Raw genomic sequence first — 18411 nt, 5'->3', positions numbered from 1 at the left:
GACAATCACTGCATAGGCCTCGTTTGTCCCTCTGCCCCAGATTTGACAAAAAATTCAACTTCCAACCCATGAATTTCTGAGCTGTGGCCTGATGAAAGGTGCATTTATTGCCATTCACTCCAGGCTGGAAATACTTGGATAAAGCTGCTGTGTCTCAGTGCTGATCCTGACTGAACTCCAGATTTTGGGATCACCACCAGCTCTTGCTGTGTCAAAGGTGGGAGGCTGGAGGCTCCTGTCTCCATCAGCAGTGCTGGCAGCACAAAAGACATCCTGCAAAAGCAGCTGTTACATCTGTTTCCACACAGGTTTTTCTCTGCTATTACAGGCAATGCATTTGCTACAAAATTAAACAAACCCAAGTATCTCTTTCCCTTTAAAATCCCCTAATCCTCCGACAGGGCAAGGCAGCGCAAACAGAGCAAACAGTGTTAAATCTCATTTGTAAATATTATCCTGGCTGTGTCTGGCAGTGGCACACAGCCTGTCTGAGCCCCTCCTGAGCTGGGCACAGCACAGGGCACTGCCCACCTGAGCTGCCTGCTCGGGAAGGTTGGGATCAGAGGGCTGGATGTGGCTGTGGAAGATCCCAGCTCGGATCCTAAAGACCCATTGCATCAGCTCCTCCACACTAAAACCAGCATTTCCTGTCAGCTGGTGGCTGCTGCCAGCTTTAGAAGAGATCTAAAGCAATCTACATGTGTATTATCTGAAAAAAAATAAATTTAAAACCCCAGAATTTTGTCTGTGCTGGAGCAGGGAATCCAAATGTGCTCATGGTTTACATGCTCGTTCACTTCAGCTTCTAAACACAACAGTGTGGGAAGGCCAGAAGGTGCTGAATTCACATCATCTCCATCATGTTTGTCCTGTTTCAGAGCTGGGGTCTTGCCACCTTGATTTAAACAAAATAAAACTCTTTTTACCTTTTGAAAACCCTTGGGCTTGATGATGCTTGTGGGTCCCTTCCAGCTCAGGTTATTCTGTGATTCTGTGGCTCCTCACAGGTGTTGTTTTTTTTTAACTCCAAAGTGGGAACATTAATTTCAGCTATATCACATCTCTAGGAAGTACAAGCAGTGTAACAAAAACATGGGTGGAAGCAAGCACCAGTCTGGAGTATCAAACCTTGTTGCTGTGAATTTTGAGATTTTCCCTAAAACCCTTCTAGTTGGAGGAGCCAATTTAACCTTAGTAGATACTTTAAGTTCATTAACCAACATTTTACATTTAATTTTCACTTCCAGCAGGTCCTGAGGGTACAAAGAGTGAGAGATCTGATCTCAGTGACAAGAGCCTTGCTCTCACACTACCATTTCCACACCAGTTCCCACCAAATGTTCCCAGATTTTACCTCCACCACCCTTCTTCCAGGGATTTCCACACACCACCATTCCTGGACAGTCCCTCAGAGAGGGCACAGACCCTGTTTCATTCCCAGTGTGGGGAATGGGATGACTGGGATGGGAAATCACACTCCTCTCACCCAAACCAAGAGATCTGCACCCACAGCCACCAATGGCAATAAGCATCCCAGCCCCTGCTCCTGCAGTTTTAACATTTTTTTCTCCACTCCAGCCTGCCTGGAATGCTCCTGCTCTCCTGGACAACATCTTGCCACCCAGGGAAACCCATCACTCTGCAAAGAGGGTACAGAAGGGGACAACACCCCCAAGCAGCTTTAGGGGTATCAGAAATGACAAGAGCACAGAATTCCAGAAAGCAGCACTGCCAGAATTCCCTTCCTGGAGCCTGCAGCAGGCAGGAGCACCTCTGATCCCTGCAGCAGGCACCCTCCTGTGCTGCATGGAGCGGCTCTGCAGCTTGTGAAGGGTCTCCAGCTCCTCACAGGGGTCTCAGGGGGTACAAGCAGGGCAGCAGGGCCGTGTTCCCCGCCGTGCCTGCACCAGGGTGGCCCTGGCATTTAATGCACAGCAGGAAAAAGTTCTGCTCTCCTGTTGCTGCACATTGTCTTCCAGTCAAACCATGCAACACCAGAGCGCAGGGGGGAGAGGGATGGCTGAAGTAGACTGCTGTTTCCCCAAAGCTGTGGCTCCCAGCCAAAGGCAGGCAAGCATGGAGCAGATGGAGTCCTGGCAAGGCCTCTCCTGTCCCTGCATTAGCAGCATCTGCTCATTACCCAGAACCCTCGCCTGCTTTATCTAATGCTCCAGGAAAAGCATTTTGATTTGATTCATTTCAGTTCGGTAACGTGCAACACAATTAGTGGTAAAATCAAACTGGAGCACTGCCAGTGCTGACAATAGGAAACAAGGCAGAAGAAATATGAGGCCAGTGGGTTGGAATTCAAAAATCACAACTGTGGCTCGAGTTGCCAAGTCCCGTTGCCCCAGGTGTACATCCAGTGTCCCCACTGAGCGCTGGCACGGGCACAGGGAACTTCATTTGCTCCCCATCCATTTCTCTCCCTCCTCTCCCTCTCCCTGCAGCCGTTTCTCCGAGGCCGTTCACCGGGAGCCACAATCCCATTTCCCTTCGGGGCCACCGTGGAGTGACAACCCACTTGGGGCAGCCAGGAGGACAAACCTCTGTCCTTGCTCTGCCTCCTGGGCCTCGGGAAGGGAGCTGAGGAGCAGAGCAGGGCAGGCTGTGCCTGTCAGCCCTTCCCTGGGATGGGATGGGATGGGATGGGATGGGATGGGATGGGGAGCCAAGGCCAGCGCTGCGGGAGCCCTGCGGGACCAGGAGCCAGGGATGGTATCGGGACGAGCCAGGGATTCGCCAGGGAAGTCTAGACTGCCTGACAGCACCACCTCCAACACGAGCAGATGGTTTCTCTGGGTTAGTCAAACTTACAAACAAAGAGGGAAGGGAGCTGGAAAAGTACAACAAAGAACAATCAAACGCATTATCTTCAAAGCCGTCCGCTCCCTCCCCAAAATTTAAAATAACTCTCTCCACCAAACTGTAAATATGTGCTTTCGGCTTGCAGTTAGTAAACACTGCTAAAATGGGTCTTTTTATTTCCCTATTCCCATAGAAACTAATCTATTCTGACCAAGGCTTCTCAAATCAGAGTAACTGCCATATCACAGAGCCTATTAAAATTTCTACCCGAAAGAATAAAAGACGCCGAGCTTTATGCAAACTAGTTCAGTCACAGCACTGACAGCAAGGGATATGACAAGCAAAAAAACCCAGACAAATTATTAGATTAGTCAGTGGGAAACTAGAAAACAAACAAAAGACCCTCTGCTAGTCATTGCTTGGCACACTGGAAAAAAAAGCCAGCACTTAAACCTGTGTTATAATTTCCTATGACTCGAGTAAATAATATTAATAACACCAGATTTGCTGTTGTCAGAAAATGTTGAAAATGTTGCCTATTAACAATTTTTACCCATGGAAAACCTGTGGGTAAAAATTGTATATTTTAAATTATATTATAATTTTACCATAAATTTATATTTTATGGTAAAATTATACCATCCTGGCATAATTCAAGCTACAAAAACAGCTAAGGATGTTGAGAATATTCAAACACATAAAGCATTTAATTTACTTTTAAAATAAAAGTATGGATTAGGGATTTTGTTTGGATTATCCACCTTCTGTTTTGTTTTTACCTGTAGAAACACCAGGATCAAAGGCTGTATGTGTACAAAGCTCTCTAAACTTACAAATATTCTTTATTTATACCCAAGGAGACATTTTAAGTACCAAATTATACATTTTAAAGAAAGATGATAGGAGTTGAGTTCTGTTTGAGCCCCTCAGTTTAGGATCCCAGTCGGCCTGGGATCCAAACCTGACTTTTTTAATTGCTATTCCCACATCCAGAAGATGCTGGTCTCTGGCTCTTGTTGTCCATTATAGAAACCCTCTAAGGATATTTAAAACAATGCACACAACCAGGATTTTATGAGGGTTTCACTAAATATTAGGTCAAAGCTTTCATTTCTTTAAATCCAAGTATATAATAACAACCCAGCACTGCAAACCAACACTTCAGTGCATCCACACACCACTGCCAAGAGCGAGAGGGATGGGGATTAATCAGACATCCAAGTTTACCACCATCCCCATAACAAAGCTCCACAGCAGCCCAAGGGAGTTTTGGCCAGAGGAGAAGGCTGGTGGAAGAATATTTAATATTTTTATAGCAAAACAAGTTATTTGCTTAAGATAGCTTGGCTGGACTACAGCCTGGCACTCCAGCTTTGTGCAGCAGCTCCAGTAGGAATTAAAGCTCAGTTTTAATGGGTGCTATGTTCCAATGCCTCCTAATGCATTTAGGGTTATTGGCCAACTTTCTCACATAAAAGCAAGTGTGTGGATACACAGGATTACAGACACACAAAAAGCTGAGCACAGCTGCTTCATTTTTGTAAAGCCTTTTTTTTTTTTTTGTGTCCTGTTGTTGTTGTTGTTTTAATAGGGAGGAGAGTTGTGCTTGCTCACCGTCCTCGTAGGCTGCCACGGCCAGGGAGTTGTTTATCCTCACAAAGGAGACGTGTGGCGGGGCTCCAGCCCCTGCTGCCAGCACGGGGGCTGTGTAGTCCCAGGTGCGTGTGTCCCACAGCCTCACCTCCCCAGAGCTGTACCTGCAAAGCAAGGCTGGTGCTCACCCCATGGCATCTGCCAGGAGGTGGCTGCAGCACAAGGGAGGGATGAACAAGGATGCTGGAGTCAGGGGCACTGAGAGCGTGCCCTTATCTCTCTGATGCCTGACTGACATCCAAGGAAGCACTGAATTTCATATAACACCATGAAAACAACTGTTAAATAGAAAAACTTACATACTCACACTCTAAGTTAGAGGATTTTCTTAAGTCACTAGGTGAAAAAGGTTTAAGCTAGTTTAGAAAACAAGATGGAGTATTTAAGGTGTTGTCTCTTGTTATAAATGCATACCATATTACTGGCTTTTCACAAGTATTATAATGAATGTTATATGTATAAGGTTAGAAAATTTAGCTGTATTAATATAGTTTTCTTTATTTCTGTTATGGATGAAACTTAGAAATAGTGGTATAATACATGTATGCTAAGCTATGGCATAGTATTAAAATAAAAACTGCTTTTGTTTGTATAACCCAAAGACTGAAAAAGATAGCTGGAGACACTTTTTTTCTTTTGTAAACTATCTTATCCAGATGGGGACAGCAGTGACCAGAGCTCTGGGGGAGGAATTTATTGCATTTCTGGTATCAGGGATGTAAATCTTGATGGCACTGAGAAGATTGATCTATTGGGAATGGGGCAAGAGAAAACTAAACAGAAGAACACCAAAAATCCTAAGAAGAATGTATGAATATGTATGAGAATTTATGGATATGTAGTAGGATTCTGTTTTTAAGGGACAATCCTTTGTTAGTAAGGTGTGCTCTCTTGGCTGAATGCAGAGACACCTGGCTGTATCTGTATACTTTATTTTTATCTCCTGATTGTCTTTTTATTAAACCTTTAAATTCTATAAGAAAAATATGTGAACCTCGTTTTTCACATCTCTTCTTCTTCTAGGGGTTTTTGGGTAGTATTAAGTGATTGAATAGAGAATGCTGCAGTGCAGCTCACAGGTGTTGGGTCACTAATAATTTACTTGGCATCTGTTAATTGGGTAAATGAACATATAAAAGACCTTGAAGAAGTTCTTTGTTAGCCATTTTGCACCTTTCTTAGTGCATGTAGCTCCTTGTACTCTGTATATGTGCAATACAGGTAAGAGAAGAATAAACAACCAAGTCCAAACAAGAGAAAACTGCTTCCCTCTCATCAGTCTCAGTCCAAGAGGGAAAAGATCTCAGCCACAAGTGTCCCATCAGGACACAAGGATGGGTTCAAACAGCTCCCAGACTGATCCTCCCCCAGTTCCCTGTGCCAAAACCAACAGCTTTGCCCATTTTAGTCCCATTTATTGAACGTGGCAGCAAAGTCTACCAAGGCAGGCAGGTCAATTGGAACTGGAGCTCCAAGGAGCAGCGTGGGCAGCAGGAGCAGGGCAGGGATTCTTCCCCTGCACCCAACACTGGTGAGGCTGCACCTCAAGAGCTGTGTCCAGCCCCAGCCCCTCGGTTTAGGAAGGACACAGAGGGCAACAAGGCTGCTGAGGGCCTTGGAACACAATTTCCTACCAGGAACAACTGAGGGGGCTGGGGTTGTTCAGCCTGGAGAAAAGAAGGGTCAGGGGGGCCCTTAGCACTCTCCACCACTCCCTAAGAGGAAGATGTAGCCAGGGAGAGTCGGTCTCTTCTCCCAGACTACAACTGACAGAATGAGAGGACACAGCCTCAAGCTGCACCAGGAGAAGTTTAGGTTAAACATCAGCAAAAAAATCTTCACTGCAAGAGTGACTGGGCACTGGAATTGTCTGCCCAGGGAGGTGGTGCAGTCACCAGCCCTGGAAATGTTTTTATAAGTCTGGATGTGGCACTCAGTGCCATGGTTCAGCTGATGAGGAGCTGTTGGGTCACAGGTTGGACTCAATGTTCCCAAAGGTCTTTTCCAACCCAGTTCATTCTGTGACCCACACAACAGAGCTACCACTATCACTATTCACTTTGCAACTAACACACAAGGAGCACCAGGCTGAAGAGGAAATCAAGAAAAAGCCTAAATTGCATCATGGCAGAACTTCCAACTGGTTCTGGTGGCTGTGCTAAACCAGAGCAGTTATCTATGTCCATACAAGCACCCACCCAACCCACTGCTCTTTACAGGAAGAAATTTCTTTTTATAGAAGAAATTTCTTGATGTCTCATCAACAGATCAATTTACCTACATCTCTGAAGACTAATTAGTTAATTATTTCAACTAAATGTTGTCTTTAGAATTAAGGCAGTGGTTCCTTTGCTGCAGCAGGCTCACTGAAATATTACAAAAACAGCAGTTCAACATCAGCTTGTCAATGAGGAGATAAACAGAACTAAACTATTCAGATGATATTGAATATATTGAATGAAAGAAGGTTGTTACACAGCAAACAATGGATAAACTGCTCTGGGCCATCTATGCCCACACAAGAGACTATTAAAGGGAAAAAAAAAATCACAGAAAAAGCAAAGAAGCTCCTACAGCTGGTCAAAGACCACAGCTCAATAATTATTTAAGGCCAGTTTTGACAAAGCTGTGATAATTAACATTGTCAGATGTCTTCCTCTGGCGTAGCTGACACTTGGATTCTTTTGGAAAATCCAAGGTGCTCCCTGCTTTGTCACCTTTGTTTTTACATCCTGATTTTTTGGGGAAAAGTATTATTAAGAAGAGTGATTCTTACAAGCCTCAGAGGTCTGGTGGTTGGGAATCTGGCTGTGCTTATCAGGAAAAAATACAGTTAATGACACAGAAAAAGAAGGAAAGGAATGTTTAGGAGATGTGGGAGCTGCACTCAGGTTTCCCAGTTCTCTGGGCAGTGCCTTGCCCAGGGCTCCTGGTACTGCCAGCAGATCACTCCCAACATCTCCTGGTGAAAAGGCTCCAATTTAGAGAAGGAATTAAAGTGCCCAGGGGAGTGGTGAAAGCTGTCAGGCAGAGAGAGATTCACATTAATTCCCTGCACTGGTCAGGAAGAGAGAGAACTGTGCCCTGGTCACCTGCCTCCTCTGCTGTGCCCTACAGGGGAGCACCCAGGGAAATGAGAGAACAGGGTGGGACACTTCTCCCTTTCCCTGCCTCTGCAAACCAGGCCCAAACCTCCTCTGAATCCTGCTTTCATTCCCAATTTACAGCAGCACAATTTAAGAAGAACAGACCAAGAAAGAAACTTCCCCAAAGCAAAACGTTTCATGTCAGACTGGACACAGAGCGCGGATCAGATCACAACAAATCTCTTCAGTTTGCAAAACTGGAAAGGGCTCGTTCTGCCTCAAAATCTGGAGATAAACCACAACAGGACAGGTGATTGCACAGATCAGCTGCAGTCCCCTTCAACAAGAGGCACACAGTGTTTTGGAAGCGTTTTAATTTTGAGCTGATTTTTGTTTCCTTATGTTAGGGTTGGTTGGGGTCGTGTTTTTGAGCTTCTCCTGATTGCCAAGAGCAGCAGATTCCTCCCAAGGGAAGCCAAAATTCTCTTGTCACTGAAAAGTGAGTTTCAGGGGAGACATAAAACACTGGTAGACTGGACAGAACTCAGTGACAGAATATTTGTTTTCATCTCTAAATAAACAAGGAAGAACAGCATCTCCTCCTAGCGTAGCTCTCACATAGTCCAGGCTGGAGATGGAAAAAGAAAGACTGAGAGATGGAGAACATGGCAGGAGAAAAGGAGAAATTCAGGGCTGGGTAACTCTCAGGGCACACTGCATCTGGCTTCCCTACACAGCCTGGAACACAAGGGATCCACCAAAAATAACAATGCAATCCTGGAATTAGAGACCAAACATCACAGGACCACAGTAAATCCTTAAATTAATTTTATCTCAGAATTCAATCAAGTCAAAATTTAGTTTGAACCGTTCTTTGTTGCTCTTATCCCTCCTCCCCTGATTCTCACCATTCCCATCCTTCCCAGTGCAGTCCCACACAGCAAAGCTGAAGGATTGGGGGAGATGTTCCACAAGATGTGGTGGGAACACGAGTGAAGCCCCAGGTCTGGGCAGGGAACCAGCCTGGGGAAGTGGGAGATATAAACCAGCTCCTCTACTGCCCATTTCCAGTGTGCACTGGGCCTGCACCAGCACTGAACTGGAAGAATTTCAAACACAGATGAATCCAATTCAGAAGGAAAAAAAAAATAAAATAAATTTAATGCTGTTGTAAAGAGCACCACACTTTCAATTTGTAACCACAACAAAAGGCTTTTAAACTATTAAAGCACTGCCTTGCTGTAAAAAAAAAAACTCAAAAGGCTGCTTTATTACAGATAATTGGCAAATCTGCCCTATCAATAGAGATGGCTGGAGAGAGGAACACACTGCACTATTTCTAGACAATTTCAAGATTTCTATTCATTTCCCACCACAACTTTTACATCTTGCCCTGAAAATTTCATTTGGATCACTCAGTGAAATAACCCCAGATGCAAGTCCTGCCTGAGAACAAGCCCAGCACTTCAAACCCACTCAGTTACTGATTTTTCTACCAAAATGGCACTGAAATGCCCACATAGATTTCTGCTGGAGTGAAAAAACCCCCAAACCTATTCAAAACTCCCTTCCTGTTTAATAGGACAATGTTCACATCCTATTTGCTCTGACACCAAGAGCATTCAGCTGCTGCTGTTTTCCCCTGATGGGTGCCATGAGCTGATTGTTGCAGTGGCAGGTAAATAAATACTCCAACACCTGACACCTCCTGCACTGAGCAGACCCAACAACCCAACCCCTAAAATAACCCACATTAGAGACCACATCTGCTTCATTTCATTTAGAAAGGCTGTACAAACTCCTGCCCTCCTGAGCACAACAAGAAGCCTGTTGCTCACAAGGCTGATTCCCCCCTCTCCCAATACCCCTTCCCTGATTCCTTCCATCCACACCACGCTCTCTCTACTCACAAACACATTTTTCCCTCTCTGATGTTCAACAGAGCCTCTCTACCCAAATAACTCAGCTTCTTTGATGGACCCACATTCCACTTTGCCCTTGTTCTTTGGAATATTTCAGTACAGACACATGAGACAAGAGCAGCAGAAGAGACAAGTTGTATTTTTCTAAATATACTTCTCAACGAGCCCATTCTGTAATTCTAGCCAGATATGGATCTAGCTGTAAAAATTAACCTGGAGACTCAGCTTAAGCTTTACAGAGATGCATCAAAAACCTTGCTGAAATGAAGCAACAACAGGAGGAATGCAAATGGCATAGAAAAACTGGGAAAAATTAAATTAATGTGCAATAAAAATGCCTACTCACTAACCAAAAGCATTGTGACTACTTTTTACTGGCAGTAATGCCCTAATGAGATGAACATTTTGCTGGTGCCCTCTCAGATGAGTGAAAGCAGAAGGAGCTGGGGTTAAAAGCTGCTGCTGCTGCCCCACCAGGAATGAATGTCTGGGAAGCAGGTGGTGGAGTGCAGAGCACATGTGGGAGGAAGCAGAGCTGGAGGCTGGGCACAGTTCTAATGAAGTGGTGCTGAAGAGGCAGACGATTTCATAAGGAGAAAAACATCAGGAAACTGGTCAAAACACAGAATCTCATCTGAAAAAGCTCCACTGTGCTGGATAGCAATAGCCAGAACAAATTTGGGGAAGAGGAGGAGGGGGAGGCTGATCTCTCTCCAGAGCCCCAGATGTCTTTATGGTTGCCTAATGACAATTATACTCAACCAATTAAGACACTGCTATCACAGTTGCATTGTTAGTAAGCCTTTGGCCCTGAGTGTTGATGGCTGTCTAATTAGTGTTTGTGCAAAGTACAACTGCAACTAATATATAAACTGACAAATACACAAAAGAAAAACTGTTAACAGGAATATTTTCCAAACAGTCAAGACTCTGCTCATTCAGTCCATGGCAGCAGCAAAGACAAACTGCTTTCCACCATGGCTGGGGTACTGCTGGCACTGCAGAATTTCACTTCAAACCACAGGGTCAACAAGCCCCTTGCTGGGTTTCTGTTCAGACAGGATGCTGGTGCCACTCACTTGTGCTGCTGCCTCAAGCACACCCCTCCAGGGCAAGGCTCACCACACCAAATCGGGCTGGTCACCAAAGACTTCTGATAAAACACACCAGAAACCAGTTTACATTTTCCATTCTTTTCTCTAAAGAGTCTGTAGCAAGGAAAAGGAAGGAGAAAGAACCCCCTTTGTTTCACAGTCAGGTCTGATTTCCAGAAGGCAAAGTCTGTTCCGTTTCCAGATACCTGTGGTGATCAACAAACCAAAAAAAAAGAAAAACCCCCAACAACTTTGTTTCAGGCAGTCAGTGACCATCTGTTAATACTCAAAAGATTATGAAGTCCTTACAATGTCAGTGCATTTTATTGAAGTCAGTAGGAATTTTGCTGCAGTAACAGTCTCTGTTTAAATGGATGCCTGTTGATAAGCAAGTAAAATAATGAGTATTTTGCATTGTCTTGCTCCAACAAGCACCTCAGAGCTTTCATCCTTATTCCACCAAAAGAAACTCTCCAGTCCTTCATGTGTTTAATTAAGGTATCAGCCAGTGTCCCCCTCAGCAGGCTGAAGAATAAGGCCCAATTAAAGATGCAAACCCAAGCCCCAACGCCTTCAAGTTGCTTCAAATTGCTCCTGAGCTTCATCCTCTCTCCAAGGCTCACGTGAGACAGAGCTAACTCAATGTCCCATTTCAAAACACCTCTTCATCAGAACCACGCTGGGAGACACCTCAATCACAATTAAAAATCCTGCAATTAAAGGCATTCTAGCACCTTCTTTGTACTCCTCTGAAGTGCAGCGTGAATGATGGACTGGGGTGAGGTGCCTCAAAGACTGGGAGGGGTCAAAGTTCCCAATTCTCCATTCTCATTCCCAGGTATTTGGATGATTTTGCCAACTCTAACCAACAGGTAGCTTGGCTGAGGGATTCCTTAAGGAAAGGATTCAGGAAAAACTAATGGTAGCAGGAAAGTGCTACTTCACATGGCAGAAAGGAATATAAATAGAACACAATGGCCAAAAATAAAACACAAATGGAACAGGCAAGAGAAGATTTTCTATTACATAGCAGAAAGCTACACCATAAAACACAAGGGAAAACAGATGGGGGTAAACCAAAAGCAGAGTCTGAAACAATCCTAATGCTGGTAGAAGAATGTAGAGCAGAAAATTAATCTCCCTGATTTCATCCAAATGTTCTTTTGGGCTGCTTTATATCTATGAGTCCAGCTATGAAAAATGTGACTAATGTGTCCCAAAATGGATCTGGAAGCACTTTTAGATTTAGCCATGTAGGAAATCCATTCTGAGCATCCTCATGATCAGTTCCCAAACTCTTCTGCTGGAAACCAGACTTCCCAATCTACCAACCCACGTCCATCTGTGGACCCCTCACAGAAATGGAGCTGCAGAGAGCTTTACCTTCATTTTTAGGGCTTTATTTAGGAAATCATCCCTCCAGAAAGTGGGTTAAGCTGCTGGAGTGTGTAGCTCTGCAGCTTAGCACTGTTATCTGTAACAAAATTAACATTTCACCATCCTCACTGTTTCTGCCTCACCTTCTATATTAAGTGCATGCAAATGTCATAGCAAGGGAATAGAAACAAGCCAAAGGGTTGTACTGTAAGGAAAACATTTTAATGAACATTTATAAAAGCAGCAATTAGAAAAAGCCAAACTGTTTCTAGTAATTTGATTTATAAGGCAAAAAAAAATCCCCCATCCCTTAGCTCAAGGTTCCTGTGGCTTGAATCAGCCCAGGCCCATTAATTAAAGCAGCTGCTCTATCAAGGAAACAAACTACTGTGGGTAGAGGAGAAAAAAAATTCTCTTTTCCATAAGAATTCAGGAGGAATTATGATGCAATTTGGGAAGGCTCTGCTCCATCAGCCCTATTATGTCACAAAGGACAAACCACAGATAAACAGTGGCTCCAGTTGCAGACAGAGGGGAGAAAACACCACTGGAGGATGCTGGAAATTGATCTGTTTGCTCTCTGGAAGGAACACAAACTGCAACACGCTGCAAGCAGCAGAGAGGAGAGGCATCAGCTCAACTCCAGGCACTGATGGTGAGCAGCCCAAAGAGCAAAAATGGAATCTCCAAGAAGTTTAGTAGAAAGAAGGATGAGTTTGTCTGGCCTTGGTAGGAAACCAGGATTTATAAGCTCAAAATGACTGCCTGTGCTTGAGAACACTGAAGGCATCACTGAGCACATCCCTGCAGCAGCAAAACCCACAGGTAAAGCAAGAGCTCCAGGGCCAGGCAGGCTGCAAAAGCAGCTTCCACACAGAGTCAGATCAGGCTTCTAGTCTTGGTTTCACCTGAAAGGCTTTTTTCAGGAGCTGACAGAAAAGCCAGCTTGGCTGTCACTAACACAACCTTACCAAGCCCCGTGGTCATCTGTCACCCGAGCTCTCTGAACTCATGATGTCATTCTGGTGTTCAGCCTCCTCAGGGTGAAACGAGGAGCCTGACACTGCTCCTTAACAATGCTGAGAATGAGTGAAGAGAGCACAAAAGGGTTGGGGAAGGTTGAAGAAAAAAGCAATTATTTTCACCTTCTGCTGTTTGACTCGCAGTCACTGGGAGGGGAGGGAGAAACCTATGAAAGTTGTGCCATCATCTATGTGAAATTTAGGCAATTAAACAAGGCAGGGGTTTTATCCAGGCTGCTGGAAGTGTTCAGTTTGTTAACTTTGATTCATTTTCATTACTAATTAATATTTTGGTTTCCTCAGGTCTGCACAGTGAATTAAGATGCAAGAGCTAATAATAAATACCTTGAGAATAACCCACAAGCCCTATAGCAAAAAAATCCAAATTAGATGAGAGCTGACACGAAGTTTTAAGAAGTGCAGGAAAGCTTTTCCAAGCCTTTCGGGCTAGTTTCACACATCATTATGAAACTAAAGAGAGTGGCAAACCCTAAAAAGTCATTTGCAGGTCACCTTTGAGCAGAGTGGAATGGGAGGTGATGGAAGAGAACAAAGAAGCAGCTACTTGTGTGTAGATGTTGCTCAAAATAACTTAAATTGAAAGGCCCAAATTGTTTGTGAGTGCCCCCACAAGACTCAGCAGAATGAAGACAACTCTATAAAAGCATTTCAGCATTTAGGATGTCAGCATGAGAAACAAATGTCCAGATTCCCCTAATGAACCACACAGGATATTCAGGAAGTTCTTCCTTTGCTTCTCATTGCCTTTATCAAGCATCACTTGGGGAAACACCGCCTGTGCTCCTCCCTGAAAAGGGAGGAAATGTCAAACTGATGGTTTATCAAAGCAATCAGCAGATGAATCTCACCAGCCCTAACTCCTTAAATCTCAAAGAAAGCTGCCAGTACTTAGTGGGGAAGGAGGAAAACATATGAAATTAAAATTTCAAGAGAACCCAGGGCTGATTTCCCAGTCTGTAAGAGGTGCAGGGACTCCTCACAGCATCTGCTAAATCAGTTTGTGGCCAAGCTCTTCACTAACAGGCCACCACTCAGTCATGGAAAACTGAAGAAGGAAGGAAAAGATGATACTTTATAGTTCTGGGTCTTGGGAAGGGTGGAGTGACTCTGGGCCTCTCCTGTTTATTTTCAGAACCAGCAGCAGCAGCAGTGAAGCCAGCTTTTCTGCAAGCATTAGAAAATGAACACATCCAAGCCCACTTGGTGTGGTTTTAGGGGTGAGCCTGAGGTGAGGTGGGCACCACCAGCACAAGGCAAGGGCACACAAGGGCACCACAGGGCTCAAGAACAGCCACAGGTGAGTATTTCAGAGCCAGTCAGGCAGCAACAGCCCCACAACGTGCCATGGGCATGTCACACCACGGGATCCTCTGGAGTGACAAGGTCAAACAAGGACCAGATGTGTGTTCTGAGATCACTCTGGCCAGGAGGACACAACTTCTGACCGTGCTGCCAAAAAAAAAAAAAAAAAGTAGCAAGAAAGTAGCAATTTTACTGTCTGAACATGCATTTGCTTAAATAAAAACCCAGATAAATCCAGATTTTAGTATGAGAAAGTGAAGCAATCCAGGCATTCTGCACAGTAAATGACAGCATTAGTGAGGCAGCCACATCACCAGTAGGAATTTCTAAAAGCCAAGCAAGCAGCTACATAATTGCTTTAAGTAAGCTCTGACTTAGGGCTGAAACTCCATTTGAGTCGAGGATGAGGGGGAGAACATCATCCCTCCAGAGAAGATCCTTGGAGACGTGTAACTGTAGAAAGGCTGGTGAATACAACATTGATTGGGAGTGAGGTAACCACAAACACCACTGGCTCAAATGAAAAGGGATTCAGGGGCTGACCCAGAAAACAAGCCTCGTAACCACCGGGATGAAATTTTAATGACAAACACAAGAAGCTCTGCGTGCAGGCCAGATTGAATTATCTGATGTCAGGCAGCACAAAGGGGAGCTGCTCCCAGCCACCTTCAGCTCCCAGCTCAGGTTGCATTTAATCAATCCTTGATATTCTGCCATCTCCTGGCTTCAGCCTGGCCAGCAGCGTGGGGAAAGTGGAGAGTGCATGGAACAGGGGCACTTCTCTGTGTAGTGTACCTTTGCTTCCTTCACAGATTAATAAAGAGCTGCTCCTGAACCAAACTGTGCCTCTATAAATCACATCTGCAGCTGCTGGTTTAAGTCACTCTGCCCACAAGCTGTATAAATTCCCTTTCAGGAAGATTAAAAAGCTCTACAGCAACTGAACTAAAAATGATCCTTTGCAGCAGATGAAGCAGGACAGTGAGGGTGATAAGATCACACCTCACACAGCACAGGTCCAAATCAATCAGTGATTCCAGGCTTGCTCTGAGATTCCCAAACACACCAACCCCTGCACTCCTGCTCTCTCCAACCTAAACTCCTCTCAGAACTTAATCTGGCTGCTGCCAAAAAGAGAATTAAAGATTCAGCAACAAAAGGACTGCTAAGGAGAATCTCCATCTCTAATGGGTCAGGGAGAAACAGTGACAAAAGATGAGGAAAAGGCTGAAGGAATTGTCCTCAGGGTACCCAGGCTGGAAAACAGGGACAGGGAACAGAATGAAGTCCCCATGATCCAAGGAGAAAAGGTTGGCATCCTGCTGCAGCCCTTGGGACACAAAATTCCATGGGGTGGGATGGGATCCACCCCAGGCTGCTGAGGGAGCAGGGCAGAGCTCACCCAGACACTTCCCACCCCTTCCCAGCAGGGAGGTCCTGGACCCTCCTTACCCAGGGGACTGAAGCCAGCAATTGTGATTCCCATCTAAGAGCTGGGCTGGAGAAGGAGGATCCAGGGAAATGCTGGGCTGGAGAAGGAGGATCCAGGGAAATGCTGGGCTGTCAGCCTGGCCTCAGTGCCAGGCAATATTCTGGAACAGAACATCCCAAAGGCAAAGTGCTGTGTCCTACCCTGCCACCACCACCCCAGGCCTGGGGAGGAGTGGCTGCACAGGTGGACAAGGCTCTGGAGGTGCTGGTGACAGCAGCTGCTCACCAGCCCAGGTGTGCCCAGGTGTGCCAGAAGGCCAAGGGCACCTGGGCTGTCCCAGGGCAAAGCACCAGGCACTCCTGGGGCACCTCCAATCCTCTGTCCAGCTCTGGAGCTTGAGGGGCTGGAGCACCAGCAGTGGCTGAGGGAGTTCTGATCAAAGAACCTGCTAAAAACTGAGCAGCCCTGAGCATCCAGTGCAGCAACCTGAGACAGAAGAAAGGTGATGTCCCACGGGATAGAAAAACCCTGGGAAATGCCTCACAGTTCTGGATTAGCAGCACCAGGCTTTGCAAACTCACACACCAGCTTAGCTCAGATGCACAGGTCCCTCTGTAATCACTGATTACTCCCCTGCAAAGCTGAGCACACAAGTGTTTGTGAAATGGGAGAGAGAATCATTAAATGTAACAGATAATTGATATTTATACTGAGAGGAGAATTGACTTTGTAAACCTCAGCTATTAAATTACTTCTTCAGTACTGAAAGAATGCAACAGTTTGCTATTGATCACCAGATTCATTACACTTTTATGACAAATTTGAAAGCACAATGCCATTAAGTACAATTTTATAACCTGGGAGAGACAGGGGAAGGTTATGGTTGGATTTAAAAAATAAAAACACAGCAAACAACAAAACCCCAACAAATTCCTCCATATCCTAAATACTTACCAAATGCACATAAAGTACTTCCCTGCACAATTTGCTGATGCCCTTGAAAGTTTTAGTTATAACTTGAAATCTCCCTTGTTTGATATTTACCATTTACCAAATTAAGAGAAAAAGCAGAGTGAAGGACAAGCAGTAAGCAGCAAAGGACATAACATAATTTTTGTGTTCTAATACTCTATAAACTTTTCATTTACTAACCAGGTAAATTCAGACAGCTGAATTCTAATTTCCTCATGTTGTTTTATCAAATACATGCTGACAGCTTCATAAAGAGATAATTCATTTTTCAGAGGAGTTACTGGAAAGTCACTTAAGTGAACATCACTGTTTCTAAAGGATACACACATGTAGATTTCCCTCAGTGGTCTCTTACCTGCTCACCTATTTTTAGGAACCTGAAATATTTAATTGTACCACACCCCTGATGTAAATTCACCAAGAGAATCAGGAGATACTGGAGGAACTGGAGAACCAACATGAAAAGAGTGTGAGCAACTGTCAGAACCCAACTTCTGTAACACACCAAGCCAAAATATGGACTATTTGAGTTTAATATGCAGGATTCATAACCTTTGTTTATTAATACTTCAGAAATGTAGTTTAATCTGCATAACTCCTATCCACTGCATGTCTGGATATAAATACAATGGAGAAAATGAAGGAAAAGAAGAGCTGGAGGCTTTGGCAGCAGCATGGAGACAACTGCTGTCTGATAGTTTAGAGTCCTGTTCTCAGTTGTCCAAGAGCATTCAAAAGCACTTCCATGAAATGAAAGAGTTTTCCAGTCATCTTTCTGATAACCAGTGTGTGAATTTTAAAGCACTTCAAAAGCAGTTTTCTCTAATCCCACACCATTAACATGCAGTGCCACCATAAAACACTGAACTCTGGTATGTCAAGGACAATGTCCCAGCTCCCCAGAATATCAGAATTTTATTTAGTCATGTCATTACTAATTACTGAACCTGTGTAATCCAAACAGAACACTGAATCACTGTAACAACTTCTAAAAATTTCTGAGGCTCTTAAAATTGCATTTAAGAGCATAAACCACATGAATAGCTAACATTAAACCAAGGTCCAGAAAACTTCTATATCGGGAAAAGAGAAGTTTGAGTTTATCTGTTCTGAGTGGGTAATTTTCCTCCCAGGCTGTCTTTTAAGTAAGAATGCAGAAAAGTAACAGTCCTTCTCAAGTTATTTTTGTGCCATGACAAGATATCCTTGTGATTAAGAGATTCTTATGGAAAAACATTAAAAAGGGGATTTTTTTTTCAGTAGATGTGTAAAATGTTTAATACATTCTGGGTGCTTCCACAGCAAAACAACAGATGGAGTTCATCAGAAAGCACCTGAGTTTTTACAGGAACTACTTGTACATGAGACAACTTTTGAATAGTTCCATAAAAATTTGAACTGCTGAGGTAAATTGTAGATAAACATCCTTACCAGCCACTTAAGGACAGCCTGCCTCAGGAATGAATCCATTCTCATGCTTCAAACAGGTGCTGCTTTTGAATTTATTAAAAGAAGCACCTGAAATTTTTAAAGGTGAAGGTGGAGTGAGCCTTATACAGACTGGTAAAAATGGAGTGAGTATTACACAGCCTGGTAGAGGTGGAGTGAGTATTACACAGCCTGGTAAGGATGGAGCAAGCTTTACACACTGCTGTGTTCACAGTCTGGTGAAGATAAAATGAGCAGTACACACTCTAGAGAAGATGGAGGGGGCACTACACA

At 44.3% G+C, this 18411-nt stretch overlaps 1 protein-coding gene and 1 long non-coding RNA gene across 3 annotated transcripts in view; both read right to left on the bottom strand.

Moving 5' to 3' along the window:
* Window positions 1-18411, bottom strand: part of FBXW8 (F-box and WD repeat domain containing 8) — a 51133-nt gene that overhangs the window by 22292 nt on the left and 10430 nt on the right. For both annotated transcript variants that reach the window (XM_015644052.1, XM_015644053.3), the window contains exon 5: window positions 4423-4565. In XM_015644052.1, coding sequence (XP_015499538.1) covers window positions 4423-4565 — 143 coding nt within the window. The remainder of the gene's footprint in view (window positions 1-4422; window positions 4566-18411) is intronic.
* LOC117245171 lies at window positions 7367-18405 on the bottom strand. The gene is made up of 2 exons (XR_004499515.1): window positions 15738-18405; window positions 7367-14432 (listed from the first exon to the last, which is right to left on the bottom strand). It is a non-coding gene; the product is annotated as an uncharacterized LOC117245171 (long non-coding RNA).

Source organism: Parus major, chromosome 15 (genome assembly GCF_001522545.3).
Source record: "Parus major isolate Abel chromosome 15, Parus_major1.1, whole genome shotgun sequence".
NCBI classification, from domain to species: Eukaryota; Metazoa; Chordata; class Aves; order Passeriformes; family Paridae; genus Parus; species Parus major.
This window is presented reverse-complemented; position numbering and strand designations above follow the sequence as displayed.